Genomic DNA, 15489 nt, shown 5'->3' on the forward strand with positions numbered 1-15489 from the left:
GAAAGGATTAGGTGGACGTTCAAATTTGAAAATGTTTTGGTCGTCAAACATTCGTTGACAGTATGTTTGTTTTTGGTGAAAAACTATGGCCTTACAAGCCCAATTTATCGCTCGTTAGTTAATCTAATGAAATGAAAAAGTAATTTTTCCAATCCGTATGTAAATAGTATTACAGAATGTTCGTTTGTGATTATGTTAACTGAATCCTGGCCACATTAACTCTGCTGAAATTGTCGTCATCATGCACGATAATGTATCTTAATCTATTTATAATATCAGATAATTTGGTATTTTAGTAGACAAATGATTCAAAGCTTAACCCTTGAACTTTCTGATATCTTTAATATGGATATGTCTGTTATAATATAGAGTAGAAAGTCTGCAGTATGGTCGTCACTGGCTGAACGCAATTTTCATAAACATTAATCTTATGATTGAAATTGACAAGGTTTCCGATAGGTTATGAAATAGCAAACAGGTTAATTGAAAAAAAGACTCCCAAACACATCAAGAATCTAATGAGCAATAATAATAATAATCTATAGCGCGCTTATCTGCCACGGAAATCGGTAAAAGGGTTGTAGTAAATTTCGTCATAATATTTTATAGAAGTTTTTTTATCCTAACTGTACTACGTTGTAAATCGATTAATTGTTAACTATAAACAAGGAATATTATTTTTGTTCAACCGAATAAAACAAACAAAACAAATGACTTTCTAATAATTTTAGTAAATCTTCCTTAATTGTTCACAACAGGAGTGTTTCAATGTTTTTCATACTTTTGTATTGTATGAAAATTACATTTTTTTCACTGGAATGATGGAATAATTTGACACAACACACATGCAGCATTGATATACCATGCATTATTGTTTTGCGCTAGTAAAGGCGTAGGTAATTAAAGAGCTGGTATACTACAGAAACAAATTTGTATTTTAATACCGTTTTAGTATTAAAATGGAAAAAAAATTGACACCACTATAGAGTTAAATATGACTCAAATCATAAAAAACATAAGAACGACATGAAAAAAAAATTACTGTAATGGATTTACTTGACTATTAGATGATATATTTTTAATACATACATTTTGTAACCTCAATACAACATGCTATCAACAGAACAAAACAAAACAAAAAACAAAAACAAAAAACGAAAGCAAAAATAAGCAACGTATTAAAAAAGAACTAACAGTAAACAGATCAATAATAAATGCATTTTCTGCTACAAAGAGTTGCATTTGTCAACTTTTACCTGTACCGTGACAATACTGATAGACTTCAAGCTATGATAAGACCAAAATTTATATATATATTTTTTTAAAGCAAACACACAAGACAACAACCTCGACCCCCATTGTTACATAAAAATTAATTATGCGACATACATAGTGTTACATTAATTTCGAACTTGAGTGGTCAATTCACAAAATCGATGACTGGGACAAAGATTTATTAGTCCATCTTAGAATTAGTATGAGATGTTATGCCTTTTAAAAGACTATCAAAGAAATCCTGAACTGGTCTACCCAACGATAGTCTTTTTTTCTAAGCTGGAGAAATTGAGGGACCCTTACTCTTTTGACCATTCCCTTTATACCTTTATATTCAGTTCTTATATCTGTTCATTCATTTGTTTGATGTTATATTAGTTACTTCTGAAAATGAAATGAATTTATTTTGTTAAAATACAAATATGTACAGGTTAAAGATTAGATTCTACCCCATTGGTGCCATACAATATTTAATCCATCTCGTTTTCTCAACCAAAATTATGATCATATAACGGAGAGATGGTTTGATTTTTTTTTTATAGTAACGAAAAACAAACACACACACAAACAAAGATGCAATGATAATAAAACAACATATAGTGTTAATAATTAATAGTACATTTTCCATTGATACATATATATATCGTAAGTATCATCAAATATCTGCTGCCACTTATTGTAATTTTTGATTTTCGCCGTTGACAAAAAAAAAAAAATAAATAAATACAGTACCCGGAAGTAGTTTTTAAATGCTATTAGATATCCTTGTCCTTTTTCAAAACCATGAAAATTTACACCCGTGAAAATGACAGTTTCATGTTCTCTTGACAGAATCAGCGAAAATAAAGAACCACCAAAATTAATACAAGACGTTTGCAGGACAATATTCCAATCCTAATTTCACGCCTCGTGATGTTTAAAACATACATTGTTGTTCAACATATATTGACTTTAAGTCAAAAGGGAAGTTTAAGATAAACTTTAAAGAACTAGCATCACTTAGTCTGTCAAAATAAATTAATTTATTTTGAAAAGTATCACAATAATGTTTTCATAAAAAGTTCAAAATTAAAGAAAGATACATTTACAGTAATCAGAGGGGTGGGTATTGACTAAAATAATCTTTTGAGATATAGCAAGACGTTCTGTACGAATGTGAAGTACAAAATTCTGTCAAACACCTGTTAAACTTTAGTCTGCAGCACGCCATCTGCAGTTCTTTGCGTAAGAACTAGCAGTGTGTACTTTCAAAGTTGACACTTTTCTTGGCCCATTAACATAGAGTGTACGGATTGTTAATGATAATGACAATCAATGCATATGATATTAAGTGCTAATTCAATTTTTCGTTATTATCTTATAAACTGCATCTTATAAAAAAGTGCAAGTTTATGTCAAAGGTAAGCTTAAACAACAAATAATTACATTTGTATAATAAAAGAACAATTTATCTGGAGCCTCATCCGCTATGTTTGTCTCCATATCAAAATGCGTTTCAATGGTCACTTTGGAAAACTAATGTTAAAATAACAATTTTACAAAGACAGATTGTCCGCAACTTTATCAACTGTCAGATTCTCGGCTATTCTTCTCTATTAAGGTGGTGTCTATTGACATAACGAATCACACAATAAGCTTCAGGACCAGCTATAATTATATGTAAATTCACCCCATGTTAATCCTCCGCTACTAGTAACATTTGGAATTTAATTAAATTCAGTATCAAAGGGCATTCATGCCGTTATCATAATTCTACAAGTAAAACAGTTATTTTACAATATTTACTATATAATGACGCGAAAATCACAAACGTTTGACTATTTTTCTTGTATCAATCACGCCTTTCTCACATCAATACCAAAACGTCCACCGAGGCACCTCACAATAACGTGGAAACGTAGATAAACCTATTTGACGGTTATCACAAAATTAAATCAAAATGACAAAATTATTGAAGTTAACATTTGGCGTGCTGACAACCAATGTTATTTGTTATCAGCGAATGTTGAGTAATTGCAGGTATTTACCTGAACACAGGTGTTTAATAATGATAATACACGTAAAATCACCGGATATACCAGTCAATTTCTGATTACAATCAGCCTGTGGCATTTTTGTTTGCAAAAATGAAAGGAAACTGTGTTTAAATTACATAAAACTTCTGCTTTTAATGTACGGACATGTGATTGAATGAGAGTGAAACACTAAATGTTAAAACAAAACAAAATTAAAATACAAAAATAGGCATCTATGAACTGTGAAATAGGCAAATATGAAACACTTTGCCAGTTCAATAGACAAATGTAACAACCTTTGCTAGTTCAAGAGGCAAAATTGCAAACTGTGCCAGTTCAATGGTCAAGTATGGCAAATTATACCAGCTCAGTAGGCAATATGACAAACTTCGCCTGTTTAATTTTTTTTCACTTTCATGAACATAAATGTAAACCAACGACAAATTATTGGCTTCCTGAAATGGTATGATCTACTATACATTTTGTTTTTGTTCTATTTGCATAATATGGCCAGTTAATTTTCTATATTAAATTTTGTTAGTTTGTGTTACTCAATGTCCAATATAATGCCTTTGATATAAAAAATACACCTAATTCACAATTTAGTCAATTGATCTTCAACATTTACATGTCCATTTTGTGCATCGCCGTTCTCTGGTTTTACAGTCACAAAAGTTGAAAATCGACCATCTTCGGTCTGCTTCACTGTAACTTCAGGGACGACGATGGGTCTTTTTAACGGTGGTGATGGTGCTTCAGGAACCAGAATATTCTTATCGTTATCAAACAGCGAGTACCTAATCTCTGCCATGTCTTGGTTATAGCTAGGAGGTCTTGCATAGAAATCCTCCTTGTTCCGAAGTTGAACAGTATCGTAGGTTTGCTCCGAAGTTGAAGTTGGTCTGTAACAATTATTCAATATTTGGTTAAGAAAACAACATTTTGAATGACCAATGACAAGTTTTGTATATGGCAAACCAGCTGGAACATATGAATAATTATTTATTTGTCTCCAAATAAAAAAGTTTAAACAATATTGAACAGAGTTAAAAAAAAAAAAAAGAGTCTTAGATAACAATCTAACATGACACAATATATTTAGTTTTCTTTAATTAATTGTCGCTATACATTTTGATTGATGATTATGACGAAGTTTTATTATGAATTCTACAAAACAAATTCATTTGAAGAGTCTTGATTGTTCAGGTTTTTTTTACATTTTATGTCAGGCATGTTATTGTTACATTTCTTTACGTATCGATATCTCAAATCAAATATTTACTTTTTCTTTTTTTTCTGAATGAAATATGTAAATCGTGCAAATCTTTGATATTCAATGCATTTTTAAACGCACAAATATCAAATTCCTGGTATATCAAGTATGAACTAATCACCCTTTCACATTTTTGAAACTCTCGAAAGTTAAATTAAACATCTCGATTTCTTGCTGAAATTCGAGACATTTAAAGTTTATATTGCAAATCTAAAATATGAGCTCTTTTTCATATCATTTGTTCAATCGAAAAGAAACAATTTGTTCAATGAAGTATAAGAAAGTTTATAATTTAAGAATATTGTTTTATGACAAAGCCATTTATAAAACCACGTTAACAAACCAAAATAATGTAAGATATACGATAATACCGCTCTTCTTATTGGAATGAAACCCTGTCCCAATAGTAATTTATGTTCAACATCTAATATCAAAATTGTTCTTCTGTAAAGACGAATCGTTTTGGGAAAAGTCAGGAGTCGATAATTTCGAAAAAAAATGTACATGGCCAGAACAAAAAACCTAAAATAGGGAAAAGTGTCTGAATTCAGAGACTGAAACATCTATAAATTCATATTCATTGTTAAACATTTTAGCATTTTAATACAAGGATCGACAATGAGTAGAAAACTGATTTTGACCTCTTACACTTTTACAAAATAACATTTTGAATAAGCTTTCGAAATTTGCCCATGGACTTCTGTTCTGAGTTAAAACTAATTAATGACCTTCAAATGCTTGTGTAAGATACATTGAGTGCAAAGAAAAATGTTAACCGAGATTTAATAATATTTTGTCTCTTATAGGTTCTAGTTTCATTTTCCTTTCCCGAATTTCCTATGTATTGAAATCCGAAGAACGATCTACATCTTATTGTTTACTTAAAGTATATCGAAACGCTGCATTACAATGCAAAATTTTTCGTTTTATGCTTTTCTTAACATTTTTAAAAGTAGATATTTGTGATTTTTATCGGAATTTTTACACAAAAAGATGTTTTGTTTTTACTAATGGCAAATCTCCATGCATTTAAATGGAGGAATATGACCCATTCTCCTGAAAAAACATAGTCACGTAACGAAAGAGTAATCAAGGGAACCAAGCTTATAGCGGTAATCAAAAGAATGTAATCCTGGGACAAAGACCAGACATGGAAAACAGACATACACAACAAAGAACATGAAGTAACTAAAATCATACATACAAAGTAACAAAAGCAAATGAGCAACTGGGACTCCACTAAAAACTGAGAGCATGGACCAGGTGCACCGGTAGGGTAAGCGTCCTCTGCTTTTTTAGAAACATTCGCCATACATACATACTCTATCACTGTGTAAAGTGGCGTCACCGGCGTTGTAATATCTTAACCCGCAATATCTTTTGAAACGTTAAATGTTGTTTGGCTAAGCATTTCTCATCTAAACAACTTACTTCTGTCCCAAGAAACAGCGACGCACCATTGTTCCAATCAGTAATAATGCGATAATGACAATACCAATAATTATACCAACAATAGCACCTATAGAAAAAAAATAATATGGATTACACAAATGAAAATATAATAGACATTTTGCATATAATCACTGGGCAAAATACGGAGAAAGAATTAGTTAGATCTAGGTTCATTACTCAATTATTACTTTATACAAAATGGCCCTTAAGTTATCTTAGGGGTCTGTTGTACATAAGGAAATTGTCTTGTGTTTTTAAAATCAGTTTCTTTTTACTGAAGACAATTCATGTTCGTGTGTGTCTTTTTCTAAGCGAAAGAGTATTAAAAAAATGCAATCCAGGAAAAATAGTAATACTAAGAAAACTTAAAATGCAAAACTCATGATCAATAATACAAAATAATGAAGCTCCATCTTCTTTTTATTCAATAGAGGTGCTACATGTACTTAGTTACCATATAATATTTATGTAAATACAACACGTGACATTCGGAACTTCTTAAATGTCTGTTTATACCTGCACTAAGATTGTTTGAATCCTCTTTTGCTCTGGATGTAACGGAAGCCTTATGTGTCGTAGGTTTAGTTGACCCAAGTGTTGTTTGTTCGTATGCCGTCGTCACTGATTCAGTTGTCATTATGTCAGATGTTAGTTCCGTCGTCAGCATGCTAGTAGTCGTCTCAAGTCGTTCGAGCAGACAATCCCCGGGCAATATGTCATCTGTGTCTGTATAAAAATACTTTATGCTCATTCATTTTCAAAAGGTTTTTAATAATGTTATGGCGTATATGGGTATAAATATATGTTACAGGTATTTTTAAGGAGGTAGACCTAGGGTAAGGGACATAACTCATGAAATCAGTGATATGCTTGTATTATATTCAATTTCACCAAAGCCTCTCAAGCTTTCGTTTGAAGCAGAATAAAATGAATCCAAGTTAATTAGATGCTTACATAAGATTGATGTAAAATTCTGATTACAAACGTTCCAATGATTTTTAAGAGTTGTGTCCCTTACCCTATGTCTACCTCCTTAAATGCCTCGATTTTCAGGCATTCTATAAAATGACTTAATCATACAGTCATAATACAATACGCATGAAAATTGTTAGGCATCATGTAAAATGGCTAAATTCATCTACCAAATTTAAACAAATTGCTTTACATGTTTAAGTCAATTCAATTAAAAGAATTAAATATCAATATAACAAGAATAGGTACGATGTATATGTCAAAAAGACAATAACCCCACCGGGATGAAAATGTCAGCCTTTTAGTCTCCTGACATCTTTTAATGGCTTATGTTTGATAATAAACAAATTTGTTACGAATAGAATATTTTACCTAATTCACAGACAAATGGCATTTCAGAAGTGCAGTTTGTTTTTTTAAGATATAAAATACCAGCCGACAGTCTACCACTGAAGCATTCTATGGCAGATGGCAGATTTGCGTCTAAAATACAAAATTCAAACAGTTAAGTGTTGTTTTGAGGCAACAAGAAAGATAACTCTGAATTGTTTCAATCACATTTATCGTTTTCAATCAATGATAGAAATAAAGGAGCTGAAATTTTATATAGGCTAATTACAGTTTCTCTCAAATACAATTTAATAATATTTGTTGAAATAAAAAAAGGGGTTTTATACCATTTGTTCTAGAAAATGTTCTAGATATGTTTAAAATATACTGTGTATGCATATGTGATGTCTTTTTGTGAAGTTCTTTTTTCTATTTTTAAGTTTGACTTGTTCTATGTTTTTATGTTGTGTTTGTTAAGAAAGTAACACGTTTTGATTCGTTAGGAATGTCTAATTTTTATGGTTGTATTCTTTATTTTAGGCCTGTAACAGTATATTTACCATTTAGTGTACGTTCGGTTTTCCTTCTGTACAGTCCTATCCAATGTGGTGACATACTACTTATATTCCAATTCCCGCATTCATCAATGTCACCCCCGAGCAAAAAGGAATTTTGTTTTGTCCAGCAGTAATCCTGAGCAACATTCCAGTGTTCATAATCGGGAAATGCATTCGTATTGCCTAGAAATAAATAAGTATGATCATGTTTATCGACAAGTTAAAAAATATGCCAGTGTTAATTTTTTAGCTACACATTTTCGAAGATTCTGCCAAATGAACATGTTTGCGAATATCAAATTCTGCGGTTTGGAATAAATAAAAGTTTCAACGTATGGGTATTGATCTTTGCAATGATTGGTCAGTAGCGAAACCGAAACTATTTCACCAGTTTTAAAAAATGCGAGACTACACTATACTATCATTCTAAGAAATTCGGAAGATTTTCTGGAAACCCTCAATTCAAGATTTTTAAACAAACGGTCGACATTCAAATGGGAACAAATTGTGATCCTCTTCTAGCTAACATATTCTTTCACTTTTATGAGGATGACTTTATAGCTGATCTGATCAAAAGGAGGGTACATCGTTTAGACAGATCCTTTGATCTCGGTTTCTGCTATGTAGATGACGTATTATCTTTAAACAATTCTAGTTTCGGTCTACCCCAGCGAGCTAGAGATAAAGGATACTACAGACACTGTGAAGTCAGTCTCATATCTTGACCTACACTTAGAGATCGATGGTAAAGGAAAACTGTTGACTAAATTAAAGACACACGCGATGAAATTTAATTCCGTATTGTCAACTTTCCTTTCATCTGAGAAAACACCTCTTCCGCACCTCCGTATGGAGGTTTCATGATTATCACAATTCATACGTTATTCCAGAGCTTGCCTTAACTACCTAGACTTTTTATACTGAGCTAGACTTCTTATAATTAGGCTTCTGGAACTAGGTTATGTTGCTACAAGATTGACGTCAGCAGTTGTATGGTCGTCATCATGAATTCGTGGATCGTTACAGTGTATCCATCTTCATCATGAGAACCGATTTGTTCAATGTGTCATAGTTTTCCTTTCATTTTTTGTATACCCCGGAATTTTCATTAGCGACTTAGCGAATGTCTCTAGAAAAACAGATGACGCTTACCCTAGCGGAGCACCTGGTCCATGATCCCAGTTAATAGTGGAGTCCGAGTTCCTCATTTGCTTTTGTTGCTTTGTATGTATTATTTTGGTTGCAGTTCAAAATTAAAATTTTGAGTTCTTCCGGAAATTTAGATGGAAAACAATCAATCAACTTACTAGTATTCAAATTGTAGGATAGTGAAAGTTTTGATATTGGACGAAAATTATTGCAGTCATAAATATATGAACCATTACATTATTGGAAATCATTACTTAGCAACATCTTTTTAACTAATGAAAAGAAGGCATGGTAGTAATTGTAGACTTAAAAAAGTTGCTCTATATATTATTTCATGCACAACATGTGTCCTAAGATAATTGTTGCATGTGTTTGGCAACACATTCCCGGAAATATTGTTAGAGAAATAAAAATACACATACTGCAATAGGCTGGCAGCGACCGATTGCAGGAATAACCAAAGTACTCCCACTTATTATTTGTACATTCAACACATCCACACATTATCTCATTCCTGTCAGTGTCGTCAATACGATCATTTACATTATAGTCAGGTACTACAATAAAACAGTATTGTAAGTTGAATTTTCTTTAAACTTTTGATGTTGCTTCGGAACGAAGCAAATTTAGCAATCTATCAAAGCAGGGAAGGGGGCAAAGGAGTCAATGAATAACATTAACCAAACCAAAATGAACAAATTCGGAACACCATATTAGGACAGAAATGAGAAACACACAATTGAGTTATACCATCAGGCAAAAAGTTTTGAAAGTGAAACTATTCCGTATATTTGTCTGGTTGACAAAAGAAAAGAATGAATTCAATGTAACAAAAATAAATTTGATGAATCTTTTCCTTTTTGTTAAGGTTACTTCATCAAAAGTGTTAAAATCAAATTCATGTATTGATTGTTACCAGTTTTGTAGACCGTAAAATATCCTTCTCCACCACAAGAATCCTGATCATCTGGGCATGTAATATTACAGAGTTGATCAGCAACAGCATTTTGCTCTGATGTGAAGTTTCTTTGAAGACAGTAACATTTGTCTCTCTGAAAAAAAAAACACCAAAAACCCTAAAACAGTACAGCTATGCCTTAATTCATTTTTTGATAAATTGTTGAATAAGAATTGTTCACATCTTGAAGTTAGTTTGTAAACATGGAAAACTTTTAAAATAAATATCAATATCAGAAATACCACATGTCATACAATAGTATTTAACGACATCTTAAAAAGTTGTGGATAATTATACCGTGAAACTACTTTAATTCGTGGATACCGATTTGCGTGGATTAGGGAAGAAACACAAGTTCTTGCATTCTAGAATTCGTAGTTTTGAGGTTTTTAGTGTACACAGCAACGGAAATCTCTTTTTCGTTGAGAATCATATTTCGTGGTTTGATCTACTCGCGAAAACCATGAAAACTGGTACCCCACGAACAATTTTACTTTCACAGTACACACATTATTTACTCATTGTAACTGATTATAAAACAAATGTAATAAAAGAAATTGAAAAACGTGCATTTTAATGAGAAATACGAACTCCACAAATAACTTGAGCATATAATTGACGGATCCTATTAGGTTAAAAAATATAACTTAAAGACGTCTGCACAGCTATTGTTTCAAACAATGTTCCGAATACATTTTTTGCAACATATCGACTATCTACATGTTACAAAGGCATATGTCTCAGTTGAACACTTGTTCTGTCTGTCCAATTTCAGTATAATGTTTTAAGTGAAATTTCTTTGGTACAATGTTTGTTATCAGGAAAGAAAGCGCCTTTTCATTTTGGCAATGTTTCAATAGCTTCCTTTTCTGGTAAATAGGAATTTAACATAAACGTTCCTTGCTGGACTTATTTTGTTGCCAGATGGAAAGAGAATGAATCGTGAATGGCTCATCAAATCCCTTTAAACTTCACATTTTGTGAGATTCACGCAGCTCATACAAAATAATAATGATAAAACATTTTGATGAAAAATTGGCCCAACATTATAAACCGTCGAACATTGATCAAAATCTGAATATTTTTTTAAAGGAATGATAAAAATTAACAATGATACTTTTCAAAATACATACAGTAATTCCAAAATAATTGGAACATTTTTCAGCACATGAGATTGCATCTCCACCTTCATGTTGTTCAACTTTAACCGGAACGTCCTCTAGGAAACAACCTGGAAATTTTTATCAGGGAAAAACATACTAAGTAATACGAAAAAATAAGAATATGTAAATGAATACAAACGAATCAAATAGCTATTTAAGTAATATCCCAGCTAAGAATCGTAAAAAATTTGATTTATGGTTGGACAGCCTACATATTTTTTTTTTGTAATTTTGTTTAAAATTTTATATCAAAAAGAAATTATCATGTGGCTTTTCATATAACCCTTGTTAAAAGGAGATATAGATTCAAAGGAATATTCTATAGAATTTAAAATTAAGAGAGAAAATGACACTGAAATACAACAGAAACTATTGAATTTTCAATGTAAATGTTCTCTTAAGAATACACAGTTTACTCGGCGGGTGTTTCTAGAAAAGCAGAGAACGCTTACCCTACCGGTGCATCCGGAGTCCGAGTCATTTGCTTTTGTTACTTTGTATGTATGATTTTAGTTACTTTATGTTCTTTGTTGTGTATTTCTGTTTTCCATGTCTGGTCTTTGTCCCTGGATTACATTCTTTTGATTACCGCTATTACCTTGGTTCCCTTGATTACTCTTTTAAAATCCACGATTATATATTTCATCATTTAGACCCATAAAACAACTTAGTAACAAAAATAAAAAATAAAGCCTTTTTTGGGGTGTATCACATATTGCAGAATTTGTATAATTCTTACAGGGACTGCTACTTACCATCTGAGAGAGAGCGAAAAGAAGATTTTAAAATAAAAGCAGAGTGTTAAAGAAAATACTTGTATCGTTTTATTGTATAGAAAACGCATCATTAATGTTATAATAAATAATAATTACGATTTTGTTTATGATATCTAGAACTAATACTACGATTATTCCAACATTTAAATGTGGGCGTGCCCTATTTACTTTGTTTGTACACATATGCATAATTGTATTTGTGTTAATTGGTAATTAACACCCTTATCTTTAGACGTACAAGGTTTTCTCGTTCCATAAAATATATGAATAAAAACTCCACCAAATTTTAAAACAGGAAGTAGTAAAGTTTACAAACCAATGATCTGTATCCACGATGAAAACGTATTGTACGTCCCAACCCAAAACTCAGACTTTGATTGGAACGTACAATTAAATAATTGTCGCTCGAATGACCCATTAACTAGGTTGCCTCCCTCGCCAACACATTCTTGTCTGGCTTCGTTCCATGTTACTGCTGATGTGTTGTGTCTGTACAATAGTACGGCGAATCCTGCAAAAAACAACGAAAATTTTAAAGACATATAAAGAAATCACACCTTGTAATATAGTATTTCGTGCAATGTAACATTTTTATTGGGGTTCGGTTGTAGTATGTAAATTATGTCACTTTATTTTTGTATAGTTAAACATCAAGACAAATTCTTGTTTGAAAGATTAAATGGCCATTACAAAAAAATCAGCTTGTATATGCACAATTTCAAGTAAGTTACAAGTGTTTAAATTTTCTTCAATGTCAATATCTGTACACTCTGAGCTATATTGCTTGAGACATTTGTTATATATAAATTTCTATTGTACCTTTAACACTACATTACACTACATTACACTAAAAAAAGAAGATAAAATATGCAACATGATTTTTTCCTAACTCATCTAATGAGCACCTATAAAATGCAAAAATATGTTGGGCTAAATTTTATTACTCTTCTTTCGTGCTGAGTATGTAATTATACATAGCTATTTTGGATCTAAATCTAAACTCAATGAGTTAGCATTTCAAAATACTTAAAAAAAAGTAAAAAGTAACATTTTCTCAATTAAAGTAAAAAGAATGATTTTTAAATTTAAATACAAGCTCCACAAAAAACAAATCAAACAAGAAAAATTGGACATACGAAACATTGAAAAAGGGGGGATAGATTATACATCTTTATATGACTAGTATTTTGTTAATTTCCACACTGTGAAACCAATGTCACGTTATACTCGCATACAAGGACATTGAAAATGAAATATTGTAATTAGAAACATTTTGCAATTTTTTGTCAGCTATAACACTACAAATTTATTTCATAAATTGAATGTAAAATGTACGCATGCCCTTCCATCGACATATTAAGTGTGTTTATACATTGTTTTCACTAGACAGAAATTTTTGATAGCAATGAAAGACCGGTATAACCATGAACGATTAACATCCTGAAGTAATTTAATTCTTAGGCGCGTCTTTATGTTTCAAGATTTTCCATGTCATGTGATTAAAGTAAAGATTTACCTTCTACCCCAAGTCTTATAATTAACCATAATCTTACCTCTTTTGAGAATGAATGAAATTAAGAAATACCTAATCAATGAAACTTCTTTCATTCTCCTATAACTGCTATTAGAATGAAAACTGTTTACTGTATGATTTTTTTTTAAAACACGGAAGTTTTAACACACCATTAACCAAAGAGAAGCATGATCAAATTTCAGTATTTAAAGTACCCGTTAAAACTTTTTCATTCTTTTAATTGTGCAGTATGTTTAACTAAAATTTACATGTATAAAGCATCATTCTGTGAGAGGGGTTTTAAAATTGACAGTAGGTATACTTAAACAGCATTCCAACTATCGGCATTTAAAAATTTATTGGAAGTTAAAGCTTTGTTTTTGTATGGAGAATGTTTGTCAATGTGCTTTATGTAATATCGAACAAACAGCACAATGATTCTTTCGTGATATTGATGGTGGAAACCATCTGGTGTTTCAGGTATCTCGTCATGTGTGACAAAAACCGAAAACAAGCAAAAACAAAAACAAAACAAGAATAAAAACAAACAACAAAATATTTTATTTTTTATCTGACGCATGAAATATAATGTATTATTCAGTTCTTATATAAACAAAGGCGTGTTATTATCTAATCAGTCCAATTCATTAAAACATATTTTTACACTAAAAGAATAAATGTTTTGTGAAGTTTGTCAATAAACCTTTTTCCCCGTTGTAAAGGAATTTATCTACCTCTTGATTAAAAACTACATTATTCATTAGTATTGTATCAAATCAATAGCGTTATTCAGTACACAAATCAATAAGAATTTGTTAAAAACATATATTTCTAAAATGTATAGATGTTTAAATATCTTAAATATTTGTTAATGATAATTGTTATAATAACAAAAAAGTTTTAATTTTATCTACGAAAAAAGGTAGATGTAAGTAAAACTTCAGGCTATACATTTCAATTGATTTTATTGATGCACACTGTGCACATCTGGTTCTGTTCTTAGAGAGTAGTTAAGTGAACAAAATTTGAATGGTAATTAAACGAATATATTCAAAGGATAAAGATTTGACAGGGAAAATACACTGATTTTCTAGAAACATTCCCAAGTTGCTTATTGAATATTTTGTATGAAATATATGTGTAGCATAAGTTTGTATTAGGTCAAAATATAATGATTTTCGTACTTTTTTAACATTTTGTAAAAGTCAAACAAGACTCAGAAGAGATTTATTTAAGTTAAACGAGGAAGAAAGAAGAAATGTATACCCTTATTTGTTTTTACTTTTAGAGCATTACACTTTTCATCCTAACACATTTAAGCAATATGTAGAGGACTAAATTTAATAATATGCTTATTTAAAAAGAATGTTCTTTGTTTACTTTCTCAGTGTTTCATTTATCTTTTTTACAAAATTGGAATTTCTAGTTATGAAATCTGTTCTGACTCCAAACGATTATAATATCTTTACTATAAGGTAGATGTAACCTACTGGAAAACGAGGTAAAAAAAAACAAGAGGCCTAAATGAAAGGAAAGCTATTTTTGATAATAAGCAAAACCGTACATTCAACCGTTGGTTTTTAATCCGTCAAGAAGCAAATCAACTCTTTGGAGTTCCGAATATCACGAAGAACTTAGATTAGCTTGTCAAATAGAAATGTGGTGTACAATATGTAAACACTGGTTCGCAGATGTTTTTGTCTCAACACATTATCCACAAAAGGAAATCTACATGAATCAAATTTCAACTGCTCGCACAGGCTGAACGATGCATGAATTGAATAAACATTTGAATCCTTTACTTAAAACTACAACAGCAACGAACGTCATCTTGACAAGTATAATAGTAGTATATTCTATACGTCTCATTCTTGAACCATCCAAATGATGGTAGCATGTTGCTGTTAAAAAAAATTTTCATTTTACTTGCAAAACATGCCATATTTAATTCTGTTAATAAGAATTTACCCTCCAAATGAAATCATGATTGCATTTGAAAGGAATAGTTTGATCAATAGTTTGCGAACGTACTAATGTTTATTTTCGCGGTGGACAG

The 15489-nt window shown here is 31.0% G+C and overlaps 1 protein-coding gene across 2 annotated transcripts; it reads right to left on the reverse strand.

The window, feature by feature from the left end:
* Positions 1 to 912: 912 nt before the first annotated feature.
* Positions 913 to 15457, reverse strand: LOC148612258 (uncharacterized). Of its 2 annotated transcripts, XM_088593519.1 has the most exons (10): positions 13474 to 15457; positions 12237 to 12431; positions 11115 to 11212; positions 9940 to 10075; positions 9446 to 9580; positions 7878 to 8057; positions 7360 to 7470; positions 6532 to 6741; positions 5995 to 6082; positions 913 to 4192 (listed from the first exon to the last, which is right to left on the reverse strand). In XM_088593519.1, the coding sequence occupies exons 1-10, from the start codon at positions 13526 to 13528 to the stop codon at positions 3886 to 3888; spliced, it is 1515 nt and encodes a 504-aa protein (XP_088449645.1). In that variant the 5' UTR covers positions 13529 to 15457; the 3' UTR covers positions 913 to 3885. The 2 variants fall into 2 exon arrangements, with proteins under 2 accessions (XP_088449645.1, XP_088449646.1); XM_088593520.1 differs by lacking the exon at positions 9446 to 9580.
* Positions 15458 to 15489: the final 32 nt, after the last annotated feature.

Source organism: Perna viridis, chromosome 7 (assembly GCF_037379345.1).
Source record: "Perna viridis isolate PV_CMFRI_1.1 ecotype Kerala chromosome 7, ASM3737934v1, whole genome shotgun sequence".
Classification (NCBI taxonomy): domain Eukaryota; kingdom Metazoa; phylum Mollusca; class Bivalvia; order Mytilida; family Mytilidae; genus Perna; species Perna viridis.

Excerpts from the sequence above, each read along its gene's own strand:
- LOC148612258 (XM_088593519.1), bottom strand. The coding sequence starts at position 13,528 with ATGAAAGAAGTTTCATTGATTAGGTATTTCTTAATTTCATTCATTCTC. Across the intron at positions 7,471-7,877 it reads AACCGAACGTACACTAAATG|ACGCAAATCTGCCATCTGCC; the intron begins GTAAATATACTG and ends TTTGTATTTTAG. Across the intron at positions 4,193-5,994 it reads CGCTGTTTCTTGGGACAGAA|ACCAACTTCAACTTCGGAGC; the intron begins GTAAGTTGTTTA and ends TAATTGTTACAG.